The 18561-nt window shown below is 36.4% G+C and overlaps 1 protein-coding gene across 1 annotated transcript; it reads left to right on the top strand.

Moving 5' to 3' along the window:
• The first annotated feature begins 8184 nt into the window (after positions 1-8184).
• galnt5 (polypeptide N-acetylgalactosaminyltransferase 5) lies at positions 8185-17684 on the top strand. The gene is made up of 10 exons (XM_087804536.1): positions 8185-9342; positions 9398-9564; positions 9630-9749; positions 10828-10963; positions 13731-13850; positions 13914-14031; positions 14093-14422; positions 15474-15554; positions 15626-15769; positions 17168-17684. Exons 1-10 carry the CDS (start codon positions 8453-8455, stop codon positions 17309-17311), a joined length of 2250 nt encoding a protein of 749 aa, XP_087660662.1. The 5' UTR covers positions 8185-8452; the 3' UTR covers positions 17312-17684.
• Positions 17685-18561: the final 877 nt, after the last annotated feature.

Raw genomic sequence — 18561 nt, 5'->3', positions numbered from 1 at the left:
GGTCATGGAAATTGTTGGGGTGAAGGTTACGGTTCAGTGAGTTTCCACATCCTCAGTAGTTTTAATGTTACATTTCTTTGTTTCTAATTATAACAAATGAAAGTCTTCTGCTCCAGTTTGCACTAAAGTTATCAATTTTACTTTTGTATTTGGATGCAAATGGCGCGCGGCTGCGTTCACAAAGCAGAGCCGGGGTTGTCCAAAATGGCTGAGGGCTAGAAAGCTGGCCAGTGGGCATCCCAGGTGCCAGCGGGCAGCGTCCTGACTCTGTACCTTTGGCCAGAACTCATTACAGGGTGACATTTAGGACCGCGGCCATCCATGCCAAGTCAGCCCTCTGGATCCGGATAAATTATGTAGTTGTTTTTTTTAATGTCGGACATTAAGTCACGTCCAGTGGGAGCGGAATTAGTATCGCCTTCATGTCACCTGGATAAAATGGCTTCCAAGACAAGGACATTACGTCCTACATAAAACATCACGCTGCAGAATGAGATTTATTTATTGCTGCTCTCTGGTGTGTTGAAGCCACGTTAGCTTCTATTTAATGTTTGATTTTTTATATATATAGTAATATATATATAGATAATGATTAGATAATACAACAAAATCTATATTTTATATATATATATATTGAAAAACAACAAACTGACTCAAATGTAATTCTTATTGAGGATATATTTATAGCAATTAAAATAAAATAAAATGAAATAAAGTCGATTTATCTGATAGTCTAGTTCCCAGTATATTTCTAGTGACGCAACCCAAGCAAGCGCAGACATGAACAGAGCTAAAGCGCCACCTTGTGGGCAAAAAGTGTTACGCCGCAATTGATTTTAATTCAAAAAGATCTGTTTAAAAAATAATAGAAGTTACATTTTTGTTAGTATTTTGGTACTCAAAGTAAAAATACTTAGTATACTGTAAATAACTACTGCTAATCCTCAATTAACTGCTTACAACAAATAAGTCAATTGTTTTATGTAAATCGCTTTTTTAAACTTTGTTTTTTGCATTTTTTAAAACAGATTATAGTTTCAGGAAATACAGAATTAACTTTTATTTAATCTTTAATTTTTTGTCACGTTTTATCAGCGATAATTCATTTCATTTCGGTATTTGTTTCTGATGTCTTAAACTGTGAGCTCCAAATGTTGAACTGCATTATGGGAAAAACCGACATTTTTTTATACTAATTACAGACAACATAAACATTTAACAATATTATTCATGTTAGTTTATTCGGTCAGCTGATGGATATTTAACTGAGGATTGTAATTCTATAAAGTATAAAGAAAAACATTTTTTGTATTTACTGTGTAAAATATCATATTTAAAAAAATGGCAACTGAATTATAGTCTCCAACAGTTTGAGCTACAATACAAACAGCAAAAAGCACTAAAATAATAAATATTTGTGAAGTTTTATGTCAAAGAGTTATTATAAGAGATTATTTTACACGTTTTCTTGAATAAGATGATGATAAAAAAAAGGTATCTACGTCTTTAAACTAGCTGGAAATACATACTATATATATATACTGTATATATATGAAAAAATGTCAAGGATTAAATGACTTCCAACGACTTCATCTACGATAAAAAAAAAAAATAGATTTAATTAACAAATAAACTTAAATAAGATAATAATAAGAGTATCCCTGTATAAAACCATTGAAATAAAACTTTTAACAGGAAAATACTTTGCTTTTTCTTGGACTTAATTGTTTTTTTAACTTGCTTAGATTTTTTTACAGAGCACTTGTTCTTATCATCCAAAAATAAAAAATGAATGCATCTTTGAAGTATCTTTGTTCAGTAAAAGAGTCGCTGCTGAATTTGACTTAAGTAAGTATTTAATGTATACATGTGGTATAAATATATGTCAGAATCAGAAACTATAGATTCTGACATATTTTTTTAGTTTAAAATAATACCTCAGTTTAATATATTAAAATACTTTTTTTCTTGGACTTGAAATGATTTCTTAAAACCATTTTTTTATATATATATTAACCTCTCAAATGACAAAACACTGGAACTGAAAAAAAAGTTCCTGCTGATGTGACTTAACTTCCCTCCAGTCTTGACCTGAATAAAGCAAACCAGACGATCACGATGTACCACATGTTTCAAACATACATCTACAAACTAGTTTTTAACAACATTTATTATCCAAACACAAAAACAAAGAGAGTTAATGGAAACACAAACAGGTGTTAATTGACCTCCTCGCAGGTGCGAAGTGAATCGAAGCAGTTTTGTTTTCCTTAAATGACAGATAATTGCACATTTGATGTGTAAAACATTTCGCCGCAACTTCGCAGACGTACAGGAGGAAACGGAGGTAATTGATCGTAGGTTAATTGTGCAAAGGTCCTGGTGATGGGAACCATCTGTCAGGACGTACGGACGCTCATTTAAATCATAATTAAAGCGCTAACAAAGCACATGCATCATAGTTAGGGAGGAGACTCGCGCAGGAAGTGTTACGAAACAAATTAGCCTCAACAATGAGAGGAAATTACATCACATAACAAATATTATACTCATTTGCCGCGGCCATCTTTCTTAATGAATTCTCTAATGAATTTAATATGCACAATGTGCGTAAATCGGAGATGGAAATGTCAGTGGGTCGTTCTTAACCATATTGTCTTTCTGTTCCAACAAGTGCCGCATTAGCAGAGCGTGACCTCCATGTGAATTACTGTGTAATCCACGCTGGAATTAGCATGTTGTGAAGATGGTGCTTTTTGTCTTGTTCGCACATGTTCATCACCATGTATGGTTCGCCTCCCGAGGGGGTCGGATGCTTCATGTGTGTCGCTTTATTCCTGCTATTACTGTTGAACTATTAGGAGCTGAATATTGATGACGTCATGAGTGAACACCTGAAGTAGTTTCTACGGTGGCTGAGAAAGGTCAGGACGAATGCAAACACGACAACTGAACAAAGTGAAGATACAAAGAAAAGTGATATTAGTTTTGTTTCTTAATCATTCAATGAAATAAAGAGTTGCTTCAATACCAAAAAAAAGTTGCTTGACTCAAAAAGGTATTTTAAATCCAAGTAAAAAACTTTTTCATTAAAAAAAAGTTGCTTCAATTAAAAAAAAGTAGCTTAAATCCAAAAAGCATTTTTTTAAATTCATTATAAAAATGCTTCTTCAATTGAAAAAATGTTACTTCGATCAAAGAAAGTACTTTCAATCGAAAGAAAGGCTTCATCAATTAAAAAAGCTTCTTCTTCAAAAAAAAAAATATGTATATATAATTATTTGCAATATAAATAAAAGCTTCTTAAATCAAAATAAAGTTGCTTCAATCCAAAAAAAAAGTTGTTCCAATCTATAGAACATATATTAGCAAACTAAATAAAAACGTTTTCAATCGAAATCAAATTGTGTAAAAAAAAAATCAAAATGCCAACAATATAACCAATACTTCTCTAAATACTTGTAAAAAATTAAATAACATTAATTAATCAATTGAAAGTGTTATCTAAAAAAAAAGCTTCTTCAATAAAAGAAATTTGTTTGAATAGAACTCTTTTTCAATAAAAAAAAAAAAAGAGAAATTGCTACTAATGAATTAAATATTTTCAATAAAAACAATATCTTTCAATGAAAAAATAAGAAAAAATTAAACATTTTCTAGATTGAATCAACTTTTTTTTAGATCGAAGCAGGTTTTTATGAGATTTAATTTTTTTTTTTAATTAATCGAACAACTTGAACAAACTTCCTTTTCCCTTATCTCTAGGTCAAGTTGACCCAGTAGCCCGAAAAAAAAAAGTGTTTTAGGTATCCCTTGTGTTTTCTCTTGTGTTATGAAGGTCAAGTATTTCTAGGTGGAGATGTTTTGTTGTGTTCTGTAGATTGAATCATGCTAACTTTAGCATTAGCTTTCAATTATAAGTAAGTAAGTAAGTAATAGACTTTTCAAAAGCGCTTTTCTAAAACAGGGTCACAAAGCGCTTTAACAATCAAAAATAATACACAATTGAAATATAAACTTAAAAGATTAAGGCACATAAGACAAACACAGGAGTCCCAGAAAATCAGGGAAAAGCACAAATAAAAATGTCTTAAGATGTTTCTTGAAGGAATCAGTAGATCATCAAACACAGAAGGAGAGGAAGATTTCTTGTCCACCTGTTATAAGGGTTTTTTCTATAGACTTTTCCATCATAAATTATTAGTTTAACAAGCGAACTCTTTAATAGTTAACAGATAAATTGAAGTTTTAAATGATGTGTCTGATCGTGTCACGCATAAAAACTGAGAGAACAGGTAAAGGCTGGTGGATTGTTGAGGGCCAAACAAGCAACAATACACAACAGTGAGCACTGTGTCATCACATTCCTGAGCACACGCACAAACACACACAAAAACCTGTTTGGTCGCTACTAAGCTGAACCGTCTCTTATAACACTGTCATTACTTTACTCGTCATATCAGGTGCTGCCAATTTTATTTCTATTCCTAACTGAGTAATACAGATAATAGTTTATTGAATAAATATGGTTCAAGTGTGTATTTTTCAAATAAATAATAAATATGTATCAAAATAAATATTACTTACTTACTTACTTATTATTTGTGCGTATTTTTGTACTGCCCCCAATGTTTAGAGTGTGTAACTACAGGTCACCGGTGATGGATATATTCTCTGTCACCTCAGCGTCGAAACTCTTTACCTCACAAAACCTCCAGCTTGTTCATTTTAGGAGGGATCGCCGACTCTCCAGCGTGAGTGTGAGTGGGGCGAGCGAGTGAATCCATGAATAAATTGGAGGATTTGTAAAAAAGCGACCACATGCTTTGCATGGCTCCGGGGCTATCCTGAGGCCAATCATTTAGCTAACACGCTAATGAAAGCCTGTGTAGTGCTGCTAAGGGCAGCTACCATGGGAGGTACCACCCCCCCCTCGACCCCCTCGACCCCCTCTCGCCCCCTCGCCTCCTCGCCCCCCCCGCTCGTGTTGGAGGATGTTAATAGGCCGGATGGAGCCAACAGGAGTCCCAGGAGACGCCTGTTGATGAAGAGGAAAACCTGCCGCCGCCTCCACTAATCACGGCCTAATAGCTGCAGAAACACCAGCTTTACAAATGACTGCTGCTGCGGTCGCGTTTGTTTTTAGGGGAAACTGGATGAATCGTCCATTTTTAAGCATCAAATAACGATATATTTGTTGATATTTATATACTTTCTTTTCCGTTCGGTATCACTGTGGGTTTTTTATCATCTTTGCAAGCGTTATACATGATATTGTGGGGTTTTTTTACTCAAAAACTGTTGAAAAATGACGTTGCCGGGAGGTTTATGGTCAAAACTACTGTTGACATTCAAAGATTATCACTTAAAATAATTGACGAGAAAAAAAGTGACATTGTGTCATTAATGCATTTTAGACACATATTCAGTACAAAAACAATTATATGTATATACTATTTATGTTTGATATAATAATAATACAATAATAGTACTAATAATATGTTAACATGTGAATAAAACAATATTAAATAAAATAACAAAAGATGATATAACAATAATACATTATATAAATAAAATAACATGAGATAATACAACAATAATACATAATTTAAATAATATAACAAAAGAAAATAAAACAAAAATACATAATATAAATAAAATACCATAAGACAATGAAACAATGTAATTTAAAGAATTTAACATAAGATGATAAAAAAATAATACATAATGTAAATAATAAAACAATAATACGTTATATAAATAATATAACAAAAGATAATAAAAGAATAAAACATAATATAAATAATATAACATAACATAATAAAACAATAATACATAATATAAATAAAATAACATTAGACAATAATACATAATTCAAATAATATAACAAAAGATAATAAAACAAGAAAACGTACTATAAATAAAATAATATAATATAATGAAACAATAATACATAATATAAATAATAAAACAATAATACATAATTCAAATAATATATAAAAAGATGATAAAACAATAAAAGATACTATAAATAAAATAACATAAGATAATGAAACAATAATACATTATATAAATAATATAACAAAAGATAATAAAACAATAAAACATTCTATAAATAAAATAACAAAATATAATAAAACAGTTAAACATAATGTAAGTAAAATAACAAAATAGAATAAAACAATAAAAGATACTATAAATAAAATAACATAAGATAATGAAACAATAATAAATAATATAAATAAAAGAACTTAAGATAATACATAATATAAATAATATAACAAAAATGATCATTTAAATAATATAAAAAAAGATAATGAAACAATAATACATAATATAAAATAACATGGGATAATGAAACAATAAAACATAATATAAATAAAATAACATAATATAATAAAACAATAATAGATCATTTAAATAATTTAATAAAAAATAATAAAAAAATAAAACCTAGTATACATAATATAAGAAAAGATAATAAAACAATAATACATAATATAAATAATGCTGTATAACAAAATATAATAAATCTATATACTGTATATATATACTGTATATATATATATATTTTTATTATTATTATTATTATCTGGACATAATGGCGTTTTATTTTTAATTAGTGTGTTTTAATAAGTATGTGTACATATTTATTAATTTTCTACCCAGATTTGTGTTTCAGGTGTCACACATATACCAAGAAGCGTCGTGAAGTATCAAGTCTGACCAGTTGTCCTACAGTGCTCCATAAACGTCATGACGTCATCGCTTAAGGCGGTTATTGATCTACCACGTAGTAGAATCTGACTACAATAGAACTGACAGTTGTCAAAGTAAAGCCAACGCAAATATGCTCTCTGCTGCTTCCTGTTAAGCCCTTCAAAATAATATGTTCATCTTAATCCATGCACTGCTTTTAAATGCTAATAACTGGAATAGTCAAGGAGGACTTGACTTGTATGGGAAAAAACTGCCGCAATTAAGGCTCGAATTTTAGTCAAAACCACCTCAAACTTAAAACTGTCCAAATATATAAAGATCCATTTTATTTCTCTTTGTTATTGACACTTTTATTTTGTGGATAAATCAGTTGAAAGATGCAGTAAGTCCCTCATCGTGATGATCCTTTGTAGTTATTAAGTAAGTAAGTAATTATTTGTAAAGCTCCTTTATCACTTTATAAGGTTCTCCTCCGTCTGAAATCTTAGCGTACGAGAGGTTACGAGAGCGAAGTCCATTATGACATAATAATGGCTACACTCCTCCTCCAGCCAGCTGTAATAACGCCCCGCTTTGTTAATACAACGAGTGTCTTGGAGGTGGAGACTTCCGGGATTGATGACGCGCAATGACAAACCTTGATGTTTGACCAATCACAGCAGAGTGGGCGTGGTTATGGTGAATGAGATTTTATTTCTAAGTGTTTTCAGTGGGCGGGGCTTAAGATCATTTTCTAATGTAAATATTTCAAACAGACACATACTGATGATACAATAGTGTATCAGAGTGTTATCTTGATCTTTTTGCAGAATGAGTGCAAAACAAATAGACTCAAGGACTCATTCATACCTCGGGTTATTAAATTGTACAATTCTGAGTTCGGGGGCAGGAGTGGAGTAAAAGTATCTTGACATTCTATTCTATGTTAGTCTTTGTATCCTTTGTCTTTGTTATTTTTCTTTGATCTATGTTCTTTATCTTTATCTTTAGACTTAGATTGTCTTGTTCTTTCTCTTTATTTCTCTTTGTTCTTATTTTATTTTGATATTTTTTTAATGAAAATTGCTGTATTTGCTGTGGCTAGTTGGAAAAAAAAAAATTCAAATCAATAAAGTTCTACCTTCCTTCCTTTTTAGTATATATTTTTTGAGTATGCTTTATTTTTTCTATTGTTTTAGCGCTTTGCGACCCTGGTCTAGAAAAGCTATACAGGTATACTGTACATATATATTACTTACTATTTAAAACACACTTACATCAACACATTAGTTGGTCTTTAATCACATATCAAGTGATACGTTTTATTTTTATTAAAGAATTCAAAAATGAGAAGCCATGACTTCACTCAAAAACCTCATGGTTCCTCCTGGTATTCTCTTGCATGCGCCCGGAGTGGGCGTGTGTGCGCGTTTTATTTTGAAGGCGCACCTTCACGCTTCCGGTCCTGACTGTCGAACACGGTTCTGGTCAACGTGGAAGTCGCTGCCTGTCATACAAACTCGAGTCGTGGCGCTGAGAGTCAACAGGGACTTTGGAGAAGAAGGACTTTTCATTTCGAAAACTTTTTTTTTTGTTAGTTTAAAAGCGAGAGGCTTCGATTCTGTCATCTTGAATTTAAATGGAGTTTCTTCGTCAAAGTTAGCAAGAATGCCACGCACGCAGAAGAAAAAAAAACCCTCGACTCCAGGTCAGTATGTTCCCGTCCGGTCGCTGAGGTGTTGAGGTCCCAGGGATGAGGGTCCGCAGGTACCTGAGGGGCAGCGGGAGGGTTCTCGCCTTCGTCTTCATCGCCTCCGTCATCTGGCTGCTCTTCGACATGGCAGCTCTGCGGCTGTCCATCAACGACGTCAACACTCAGCTGGTGAAGGAGCGCGTGATCCGGGACAAGAAGGTCCTCCAGAACCGGCTCCAGGAAGCCACGAGGCCCACCTTCAAGAGGAGGAGGGGGTTCAAACCCCCGGTGCAGGACTTCTTACTGACACCTGCCCAGAAGTCGGTCGGCGGCGCCAGAGGAGGTCAACAATCCGCAGATGCCTACAGAAAAAAAGAGCTGAGCCAAGACTCTGCCAAAGTCAGACCGAACCGATACGCCGTGTCGGATCTTTTGAAACACAGTAATCCTGCGAAAAGTGTGAATAACTCGATAGGGGTCAAGAAAGAGGCGACCAAACCGAAGGCGGTTTTGTCCGTCGTCACCTTGCAACCCGTGGTAGAGACGAGTCGCCCGGGAAACTATTCCGTGTCGACAAAGGTCGCGGTAAAGAAAGGTGTGACCCCGACGCCGACGACCCGGCCTTTGATCAAAGAGCGACGCCCTGCGAACACGACACAGAAGAAGGATGCACACAAGGATGCACACAAGGATGGGAACAGGACGCCGGTGACGCCGGTGGTTCCGGATCGGAAGGTCAACGCCAGCGTCGGCGTCCACAGGGTGCTGTCGCTGGACGTCACCCACTCGCCCCGGGACGCCAGGGCGGTGGGTCAGTTCGGTCAGGGGGCGGTGGCCGCCGACGGCGAGAGCGCCGAGGTGAAGAAGAGGTGGAACGAAGGTCACTTCAACGTCTACCTGAGCGAGAAGATCCCGGTGGAGCGGGCCATCCCCGACACCAGGCCGGAGATGTGAGTCCAACACCATCACTGTCATCTGTCTTGAAACTTAACCTTGTCTCTGCAGATGCTCTCAGAACCTGGTCCACGACGACCTTCCGTCCACCAGCGTCATCTTCTGCTTCGTGGACGAGGTGTGGTCGACGCTGCTGCGCTCCGTGCACAGCGTCCTCAACCGCTCGCCTCCGCATCTGCTGCAGGAGATCATCCTGGTGGACGACTTCAGCACCAAAGGTGGAGTCAGGAGATGAGACGAGATGAAGAAACGTAGCAATGACCTATTTTCACCTTTTCCACAGATTATCTGAAGCAGAAGCTGGACGACTACATGTCCAAGTACCCGAAGGTGAAGATCATTCGTCTGAAGGAGCGACAGGGGCTGATCCGAGCCCGGCTGGCTGGAGCTGCTGCTGCCAAAGGTATAGAAGAGAAGATCGATAATGGAGAACAAATCTTAAATATAGCAGGACCTGATTCAATGATGGAAGAATGACCTTGAAAAAACATTTTCTGCTTAGATCATTTGAATCCGGTGGCTTTTCACTTCATTATCATCCTTAGTTTGGAGACTCATTTTTCACATTTCTCCCTCATTATGATTCATATATTTTTATCCCAGAAAACTTCAACTACAAAATTACTGAGATGCATAATCTTGTCACACAGCATACAATCAATAAAACAACTTATTTTTTTGTGATTGTTAGTTCTTAATGGATTTTAATGCATCATGATCAGCAGTTCGAAGCCATACAAGTGAACAATGACACTTTCGTAACCTTTTCTATACCAAAAACAATGCATTTTAAATGAAAAAATAATTTAAAATTCCATATACTTTGACTCAATTATTAGAAGTTGTGTGTATTAGGACGAATCTGGCAATACCATACAGGTGCACCGATATATTGTGATACTGTAGGTGTTTTATCCATGCAGGTTAGAGGTTTTCACGTGTGTGCAGCAGTATTTAAAATCTGTTTTGTGTACTTAAGTACAAGATGAAAATTTTGTAAAGGGGTCAAATATTTTCAGATGTCTTTGAGACGTTTTTTTCCTTCTAGTTTATAGGTTAAAAGTTATAATTTCGCTATATCATTCACGACACCGAGGACAACAGTACAATGTATCGTGATACTGTAGTAGCAAGGATATATTTGTGGTATTGTCCGAGTACTTGACTCAGAATTTACAAACCGCATGACTCTTGATGAAGTCGTAACTGTTTTCATTCGTTTTGAAACCAAAATATGTTCAAACATCAGCTTTTAAAAGCGGCTGGAGTCGACTGTATCCTCTCGTCCCCAGTCGTCTGGGAAATTTTGTGGGTTTTCCATTGTAACTTTTATAAAACATATGATTATTAAAGGCCAAAACGTCTATGCAGTGCTGTCGAATGTTGATTCTGTGTCGTTGAGTAAAACATTGCGACATTGAAGTGTATCGATGAATTCTTAGAACCCGTCAGTGAGTCTTACTTCACCTTCTTTTCTTCAGGTGAAGTCCTGACTTTCCTGGACTCGCACGTGGAGTGTAACGTGGGCTGGCTGGAGCCGCTGCTGGAGAGAATCTATCTGGATCGCAAGAAGGTTCCGTGTCCCGTGATCGAGGTCATCAGCGACAAAGACATGAGGTGAATCATCCGTTCAGTCTCTAAACGAAGAGTCAAACCAAAACCTTTCATTCCGTCTCATGACAAATGACCCAGACCGTGATGTATTTTAGTGAAACTGACAATTGAAGCTCCACGACAACAACTCCCTACCACACCCAAACTGAAACACACCTCAGACTGCAGAGGTTCTGCACTCGTCACCGTTAACATCATACTTTATATTGGTTGATATTTCATCAATATAATGTTTTCTGTTTCATTTACAAAAGTGAATTCAATGTAGATCAACATCTATAAATCCAAGCTGTGATTCAATCACCTTCCAAAACGTGAAGTTCCAGCAGCCAAAAATCTAATATTTGCTTCAATGAATGCACAAATTGGATAAAACTTCACTTCAAATTTTTCATTGTTTTCTACTCGACCCATGAAGTCATCCAGACCAGGACTGACCTTCAGATAAAAACAGTAAAAAATACATTATATAGAGTTTTTGCTTCGCTAATTTCTAGTAGTTTACAAGTTTATTCCTTTGAGTGAACTCGACTGAAACATATTGAGGTGTCAAGAGTCACAGGCTAATATTACTTAAGAAAAAATACCATCTTTTGTTTCCAAAAAAACATCTTTTAGGCAGTAATAACCATAAAATAGAAATACTGAACTTGATTTTTGATGTTTTTTCTGTAAGGCTAGTTACAAACCGACCAATACTGGTTCCCGGGCCGGGGGTTAAAAAACCCACTGATCTAGACTAGGTGAATTAAAAGTAGAAAAAAAAACTTCTTCTCCAAAATAGTTTCAATCCTGGACCAAAGTTCACTTTTTTAGTGCCGAGTTACATCCACTTCTAGTGATGGTCTGATGAAGCTTCATGAAGCAGTGTCATTATTGTCAGAGTCCACTAGATGGTGGTCTCTGAACTATTTTCATTTGTTTTGAACAACTGTTCTAATGAAACATCATTTTTAAAGTGATGGCGCCCCCTACTGACCTCTAAACAACATGACACTGCGTCATGAAGATTCATCAGCGCATCACTAGCATCATCATATTCTCACTTTTCCATGATTGCTCCTGATGTCGACTTGGCGAGCTGCGTTGCGGCCTACTCCCATCAGTTGATGATTTAGTACCTTTTTCGCCAGCAGACTAAACGCTGTATAACTAAATAAGCATCCATCAGACGGAAAGCTACAATGACCGGGACAAGCCAAAGATGTGACGGCGCCACATTCATGTCAACTTGTAAATGCATACAAAACATTATTCTTTTACACTTTTCATGTGTTTTTCAAATAACTTTCGCTGCCAGACCTGCTCCACGACATTCCTCCTGCAACAATTCCTCAGTGACTTTCTTTTTTTGTTTTAAAGTATTTGGTACAACAAATACATTTATTGTATTTATTTTTCCGTTTTGTCCTTTTGACTTGCAGTTGTGCAAATTTGAAATGATGTTTGAGTAAATATTTTACTTCAGTTTTGCCGCGTTTGCCATGAAATGGCCTGATTGGTTACAATGACAATAGACTATTATTAGGACGTTTTCTTAAATCTAATGGGTCTCGTGGTTTGAAGATGATGTACCTGAACTTCTTAATGAACCTTAAATGCAGCTCTACTATTTTCTTAAAGCAACTCAATTAGTTTCATATTTGTACGTGACAAACACCATCAATATCTTGATTTAAAATCTAATTCTCATCCTTGATTAGTTCATAAACTTTGGATCAAATCAGCATGTTTTCTTATTTTATTTCAACTTGCCAAAGAAAGAGATGTGTGATTAATAAATAATATACATTTGAGTATTTAATAGTCAGTGTTTCCCTTTCGTCTCTCAACTCTGTGGAACTGTTAGAAATACATCAGAAATATACCCTTATGTATGACTTGACAACAGAAAACTAACGAAAAGTTGTTAAAAATAATGTTAAAAACAATTTTGTGTAAAATATATATGTTTAGAAGTCAAGTTGAGCCTGAATGTTTGTTGTATCTAGTAGTATTGGCAAGAAGCTGGCGACACAATACAGAGGCAACGATACGATATATCGTGATACTGTAGTAACAACGATATATTTGTAGTATTGTCCAGCACTTGACTCTGGTGTTGCAGAATTTACAGACCACATGACTCTTGATGAAGTCGTAACTGCTTTCATGTGTATTGAAACCAAAATATGTCCAAACATCAGCTTTAAAAGCTGCTGCAGTCGACTGTATCCTCTCGTCCTCAGTCAACGCCGGGATCTCGCAGGCTTATTCATTTAGTTGTGGAGGACGTAACGAACGCTGCCATCTAGCGGCCGAAGTGTAATTGCAACAGAAAAATGAACAAACAGCTTGAATATTCACATGTTAACTGTTGTATTTATTTGTTAACTGTTGTATATATTTATTTATATAATGTTACAAACATATTATTGAACTGTAAACTGTAAAAAATATTTCTCACAAGCCTAAAGAAAATGTTTTTGTTTTTTAATAATCGATACAGTGATGTTGAATATCTATTCAGTATCAAGGAAAATATCATCGCGATTTATCGCCATATTGATATTTTCCAACACGCCTCCTTGAATCATCATGTATGGGTTTGATACATAATGACTTCGATGTATTTCTTCTTGATTTGAGTCCATAACCTGGAAAATTCTATTTGTTTTTTACTTCTAATTCATTGATAAGTGATGATTTTTGTATATATTTTCAAAATATAAAAATGTAATCTTTGACCATGAATCCAGTCGATGAACTACTGTTGTGGTTTGATCCTCAGCTACATGCTCGTGGACAACTTCCAGCGAGGTATCTTCAAGTGGCCCCTGGTGTTCGGCTGGAGCGCCATCCCAGCTGAAGATATAAAGAAGAACAACCTGAGCATCGCTGACCCCATCAGGTATCTAAACATCATCTCTGACTCGTCTCGTTCAGTAGAAATGATGGATTTATGGTTTCATAGATGTCCAGTGATGGCGGGCGGGCTCTTCTCCATCGACAAGAAGTACTTCTACGAACTGGGCGCCTATGATCCGGGTCTGGACGTGTGGGGCGGCGAGAACATGGAGATTTCATTCAAGGTAAAACCTCAACGCTTTGGATCGTTTGAGGGTTTTTTTGTTGATCATCTGCTCGCCTCAGATCTGGATGTGCGGCGGCGAGATCGAGATCATCCCCTGCTCCCGGGTGGGCCACATTTTCCGAGGCCAGAACCCGTACACGTTCCCCAAGGACCGGCAGAAGACGGTGGAGCGGAACCTGGCGAGGGTCGCCGAGGTCTGGCTGGACGAGTACAAGGACCTGTTCTACGGGCACGGCTACCACCACCTGCTGGACAAGAAGGTCATCGACATCGGCAACCTCACGGACCAGATCGCGCTGAGGAAGACGCTGAAGTGCAAGAGCTTCAAGTGGTACCTGCAGAACATCTACCCGGACATGAAGGCGCCTCTGGTCCAAGCACAAGGCCTGGTGAGTCGCTCGGTCTCCGGGACTGAATCGGAAACTTTCAGTGAAACCTTCTCTGTTCTTTTACAAGCTCCAGATGTCAAACGTGAAGTAAGAGAACAATCATTTCTCTCTCTTGCATCAACTGAAATGTGTGATTTCCTACCGCAAGTGAAGGCAGCACCGCCTCCTCTTGTCATGTGATCATGTTTCATTCTCGGTTCTTGGATCTACTTTGATTTAAATTAATTTGAATGTGAGCAAAGGGTTGTTTTAAGGAACAATCTAAAGGACTTTCTGTCGCTTGAGGTAGTACTGAGAACTAGGTTAATTTTTGGGGGGGAAATATTAATTTATTTAATTTTTGTAAAGGTTAATTAATAAATCATTTATGTTTTTTTTTGTCATATTATGATGAAAGGGGATGAATTTATTGATCAATTAATTGATTTAAATTAAATAATTTTTGAACTGTAAAAATAGAAACTTTGCATCTAGAATGGAAAATAAAACATATAATATATAATTATATAAATGACAGAAATTGGAGTGAAAAAAAATAAAATAAATGAGTCGCCCCTCAAATGTGTAAAATCTTCACAACAAGTCACAGAATAAAAAAAAATGCCAAAAAAATCCAACCAACGTTTTGACTCCACCAATGGAAGATTGTTTATAACAAGCTAAAGAGAAAATGCTACGAAAGAGCTTCGTCTCTGTCTACTTTTGTTTCTGCCGCCACCTAGTGTAGAGTCTGCGCATTTTTTTTATTTATTTCAAATTTCATTCTTTTAAATCACGTTGTCGATTTGAATAGAAAAATAATTGTCCGAGCAGACTGAGAACCCGCGACCATACCTTTTTAATTGACTTTAAAATGGTTCATAAATACTGATTTTTAAACCATTTTAACCGTAAATGGAGTAACGAATACTTCAAAAGAGTCTGGGATCCAGATGGCAACCCTTGTCCCAAACTTTTCCTAAAAATAAAATTCCATTCATCCATTCTTCAGTTATTTTGCTAACCAGATGTTGACGTGCATCAAAGATTCACTCCTTTTGTCCTTTCATAGGTTTTAAATATCGGTTTGCGAAAGTGCCTCTCTCTGGAGAAGGACATCCTCTCCTTCCAAACCTGCGACCTCCGCCAACAGGTCAGTTATTTTAAGGATTCTCATGAGTCGCTCCAGCGAGTCTTCGATTGACGCTCGTTTCCTCTCCACAGAGTCAGAGCTTCAACTTCACATGGATGCGTCACCTTCGCCAGAACGACGTCTGCGTCGCACATCAAGAGAACCGTCTCGCTCTGCGCTCGTGCGACGGCGTCAACGCCGAGATCAAGTGGATGCACAAGTCCAGTTCAGCCCTGGTGAGTAGATCGCCATTTGTCTTCACGTCTGTCGAGTCTGTTTCCTCAACCGGCCAACAACATGTCAGGGAGTGCACGTTGTAACATTTCACTCAAGTTTAATTTAGTCCAAGAATAACCTCTCATAATGTTTTACACAGGAACAGTCTGACCACATTATTTTGGTGGTTATTCTAAAATCGGGCTGAGTCCTCAAAATACTTAACTTGTTTAATTCCCATAACTAAAGGGCAACTAACGTGAAAACTCAACTCTCCTGACTCACACGTTTCAAACGTTGAATCTTTCTCTCCAAGATGCAGTAAGTCCCTCATCATGACCATGTTTTGAACTTATTACTTTATAAAGTTCTCCCCCGTCTGAAAGCTCGGCGAACGAGAGGTTACGAGAGCGGAGTCCATTATTAGCGAACGAGAGGTTACGAGAGCGGAGTCCATTATGACATAAAAATGGCTTCACTCCTCCTCCAGCCAGCTGTAATCACACCCCACCTTTGTTTATACAACGAGTCCCTCACAGTGGAGTAGGTGTGGTTATGTAAAAAAAGATTTCCTCTCCAGATAAAGGAAGTATCTTCAGTGGGCGGGGCTTAAGCGGTAAATATTTCCATGAAAAGAGAGTTTAGTACAAACAGACACATACTGTAGAGTCCAACATCTATTTAAGACACTTACATCAATATTAATCACATTTCCAGTGATGCTTTATTGTTTGTTTGTTTTTTGTTTTTTTTAGTTATTTTCTTAATTTTGACAAAAAATACAACTTTTTTTTGTGACAGTTGCTTTACATAAATCTGCCTAGACAACCTGCCAAATCATCCCAATCCCACCAAACATCTCTAAGGCCGTGCGTTAAAGACGGAAGTTATCAATTATTTCCATAACGGCTAAAGTAATGAGTGACATTTTTGAAGCTTCAAGATAAAAAAATAAAAAAAATGTAAACAAGCTAAAAAGAGATTTTTTTGTTTGTATTTTTTTGTCTTTTTTTTCTCCCCAGACGTCCAAAATATATTCTGAGAAGATTTTAGGTCATTTTTAGGCGGATAATGATAGACCTTAGTGTGGCATCGTCTCCACCAAAATCTACTGAGTCATACTAGCAAGTTTTGCTACTTCTCTCTAAATTAAGTTTGACTATTGTAGTGATATCGATGATTTTTCAAATGTCAAAGTGGTTTATTTTTGAGGTCAAATAAAAGGTGTGAACATAGTTAATCTAGTACTTTTTTTTTAGTTCAAATTATTGTAAGATACAGTTTGATTACTAAAAATTAATAAAGACAAAGTAATCACAACAACTCTACACAGAGTTTACACATTTAATTTTACATTTCTGGTTAATTTTTGTGCACAATTATTATTAATAATAATAATTATTATTATTTCCCGACAGGCCGAGCACATAGTCGCAGAGTCGTCGTCGCGCCACAAGTGTCTCCAGGCCCTCCCTCAAGGAATACGACCCTTCCTCGGCGCCTGTGACCCCAACGATGCCCTCCAGAAGTGGCACTTCACAGACTACCACAGCATAGAGTGACGATACTTCAACCGTGCACTAGAGGGCGGCATCACAGAGACGATGATAAAACCTGCAGAAACCGAGGTTGAGAAAAATTGAGGGAGTGGGAGTGTGCAATGTTTTTGTTTTTTTATTTTAAATCTTGATTGTCCTAAGAATCCTGCCAAAGAACTCCAAACTATGATGATGAGAAAGAAATCTTCCAGACCTGGACGTGCTGCACAAGAACGGGTCCAAGACTGTTGTAGTTATTCTGGGGATACATGTTGTTGTTTACGTGGAAAATACACTCCGGTCCAGAATATGTGAAACATGTCAATGCTGCATTTTTAAGGTGATGGTTCTGCTGCGTGTGTTTGTCAACGAGTGTTTGGATGGAGGAGGGAATAAAACGGCGATCCACCTTCTGAATGCGTTGTTCAGTCATGGGTTCCGTGCCATTCGTCTCTTTATTCCTAGAACATTCAAAGGTTGACGAACGGGACCTCCCTTGGTTAGTCAATGGTTTCCCAGAATGCCTTGCAAGACTGAAATCAATGGCGGCTAAAACCAGGAAAAATCCAAGCTACAAATGTAAGTATTTTCTTTGTTAATAGAGAAAAACCACACAGATGTCTTGGTTTAATGTCGTTTTATAGATTACATACAGTATCTATTTTTTAGCCTTATCTTTTAAGCTTTAAAATGTTTGTTTTTTTCTCGGTGGTTAAGTTGTTTTATCAAGAAACATCGACATGTTTAAGATCGCTAACGTTAGCATTAGCGTGACAAACAAGCCAGCTCGGTATTATTAACGCTATATATTACGGTGTTATATATATGTCGATGTTTCTTGATAAAACAACTTGACCATTAAACATTTATTTAAGATGTACTAATATTACGCCGTAATGTATAGCGTTAATAATGCCTAGCTGGCTTGTTTGTCATGCTAATGCTAATGCTAATGTTAGCGATTTTCACTTAATATGTCTGTAAATGCGGTATTTTTTACAGGTTATTTAGTTGAATATCTGCTTATAATAAATGTAATTAACGTGTAGGCTACAGAAATACACCTAATATTTTACAGGGTTGCCTGCATCTAGTTCGTAAAACCTGTGTATTTGCGTTTGTTTGGTGATGATATTGTCAGAGATGAAAGTGAGAGATTTTTAATCTATTTATTTACATATATATTATATTCATATTACCAAAATACTGCTCATCTAGTGAGAAAGCTTTTGTTTTTCTTAATTTTTTATCATCAAATATAAGTCAACAAAGCA

The sequence above is a fragment of the Callionymus lyra genome, chromosome 12 (genome assembly GCF_982586985.1).
Source record: "Callionymus lyra chromosome 12, fCalLyr1.hap1.1, whole genome shotgun sequence".
NCBI classification, from domain to species: Eukaryota; Metazoa; Chordata; class Actinopteri; order Syngnathiformes; family Callionymidae; genus Callionymus; species Callionymus lyra.
Note: the sequence above shows the minus strand (reverse complement) of the source record. Positions and strands in the feature narration are given on the sequence as shown.

Excerpts from the sequence above, each read along its gene's own strand:
- galnt5 (XM_087804536.1), top strand. The coding sequence starts at position 8,453 with ATGAGGGTCCGCAGGTACCTGAGGGGCAGCGGGAGGGTTCTCGCCTTC. Across the intron at positions 13,851-13,913 it reads AGCATCGCTGACCCCATCAG|ATGTCCAGTGATGGCGGGCG; the intron begins GTATCTAAACAT and ends ATGGTTTCATAG. Across the intron at positions 15,555-15,625 it reads CCTGCGACCTCCGCCAACAG|AGTCAGAGCTTCAACTTCAC; the intron begins GTCAGTTATTTT and ends TCCTCTCCACAG.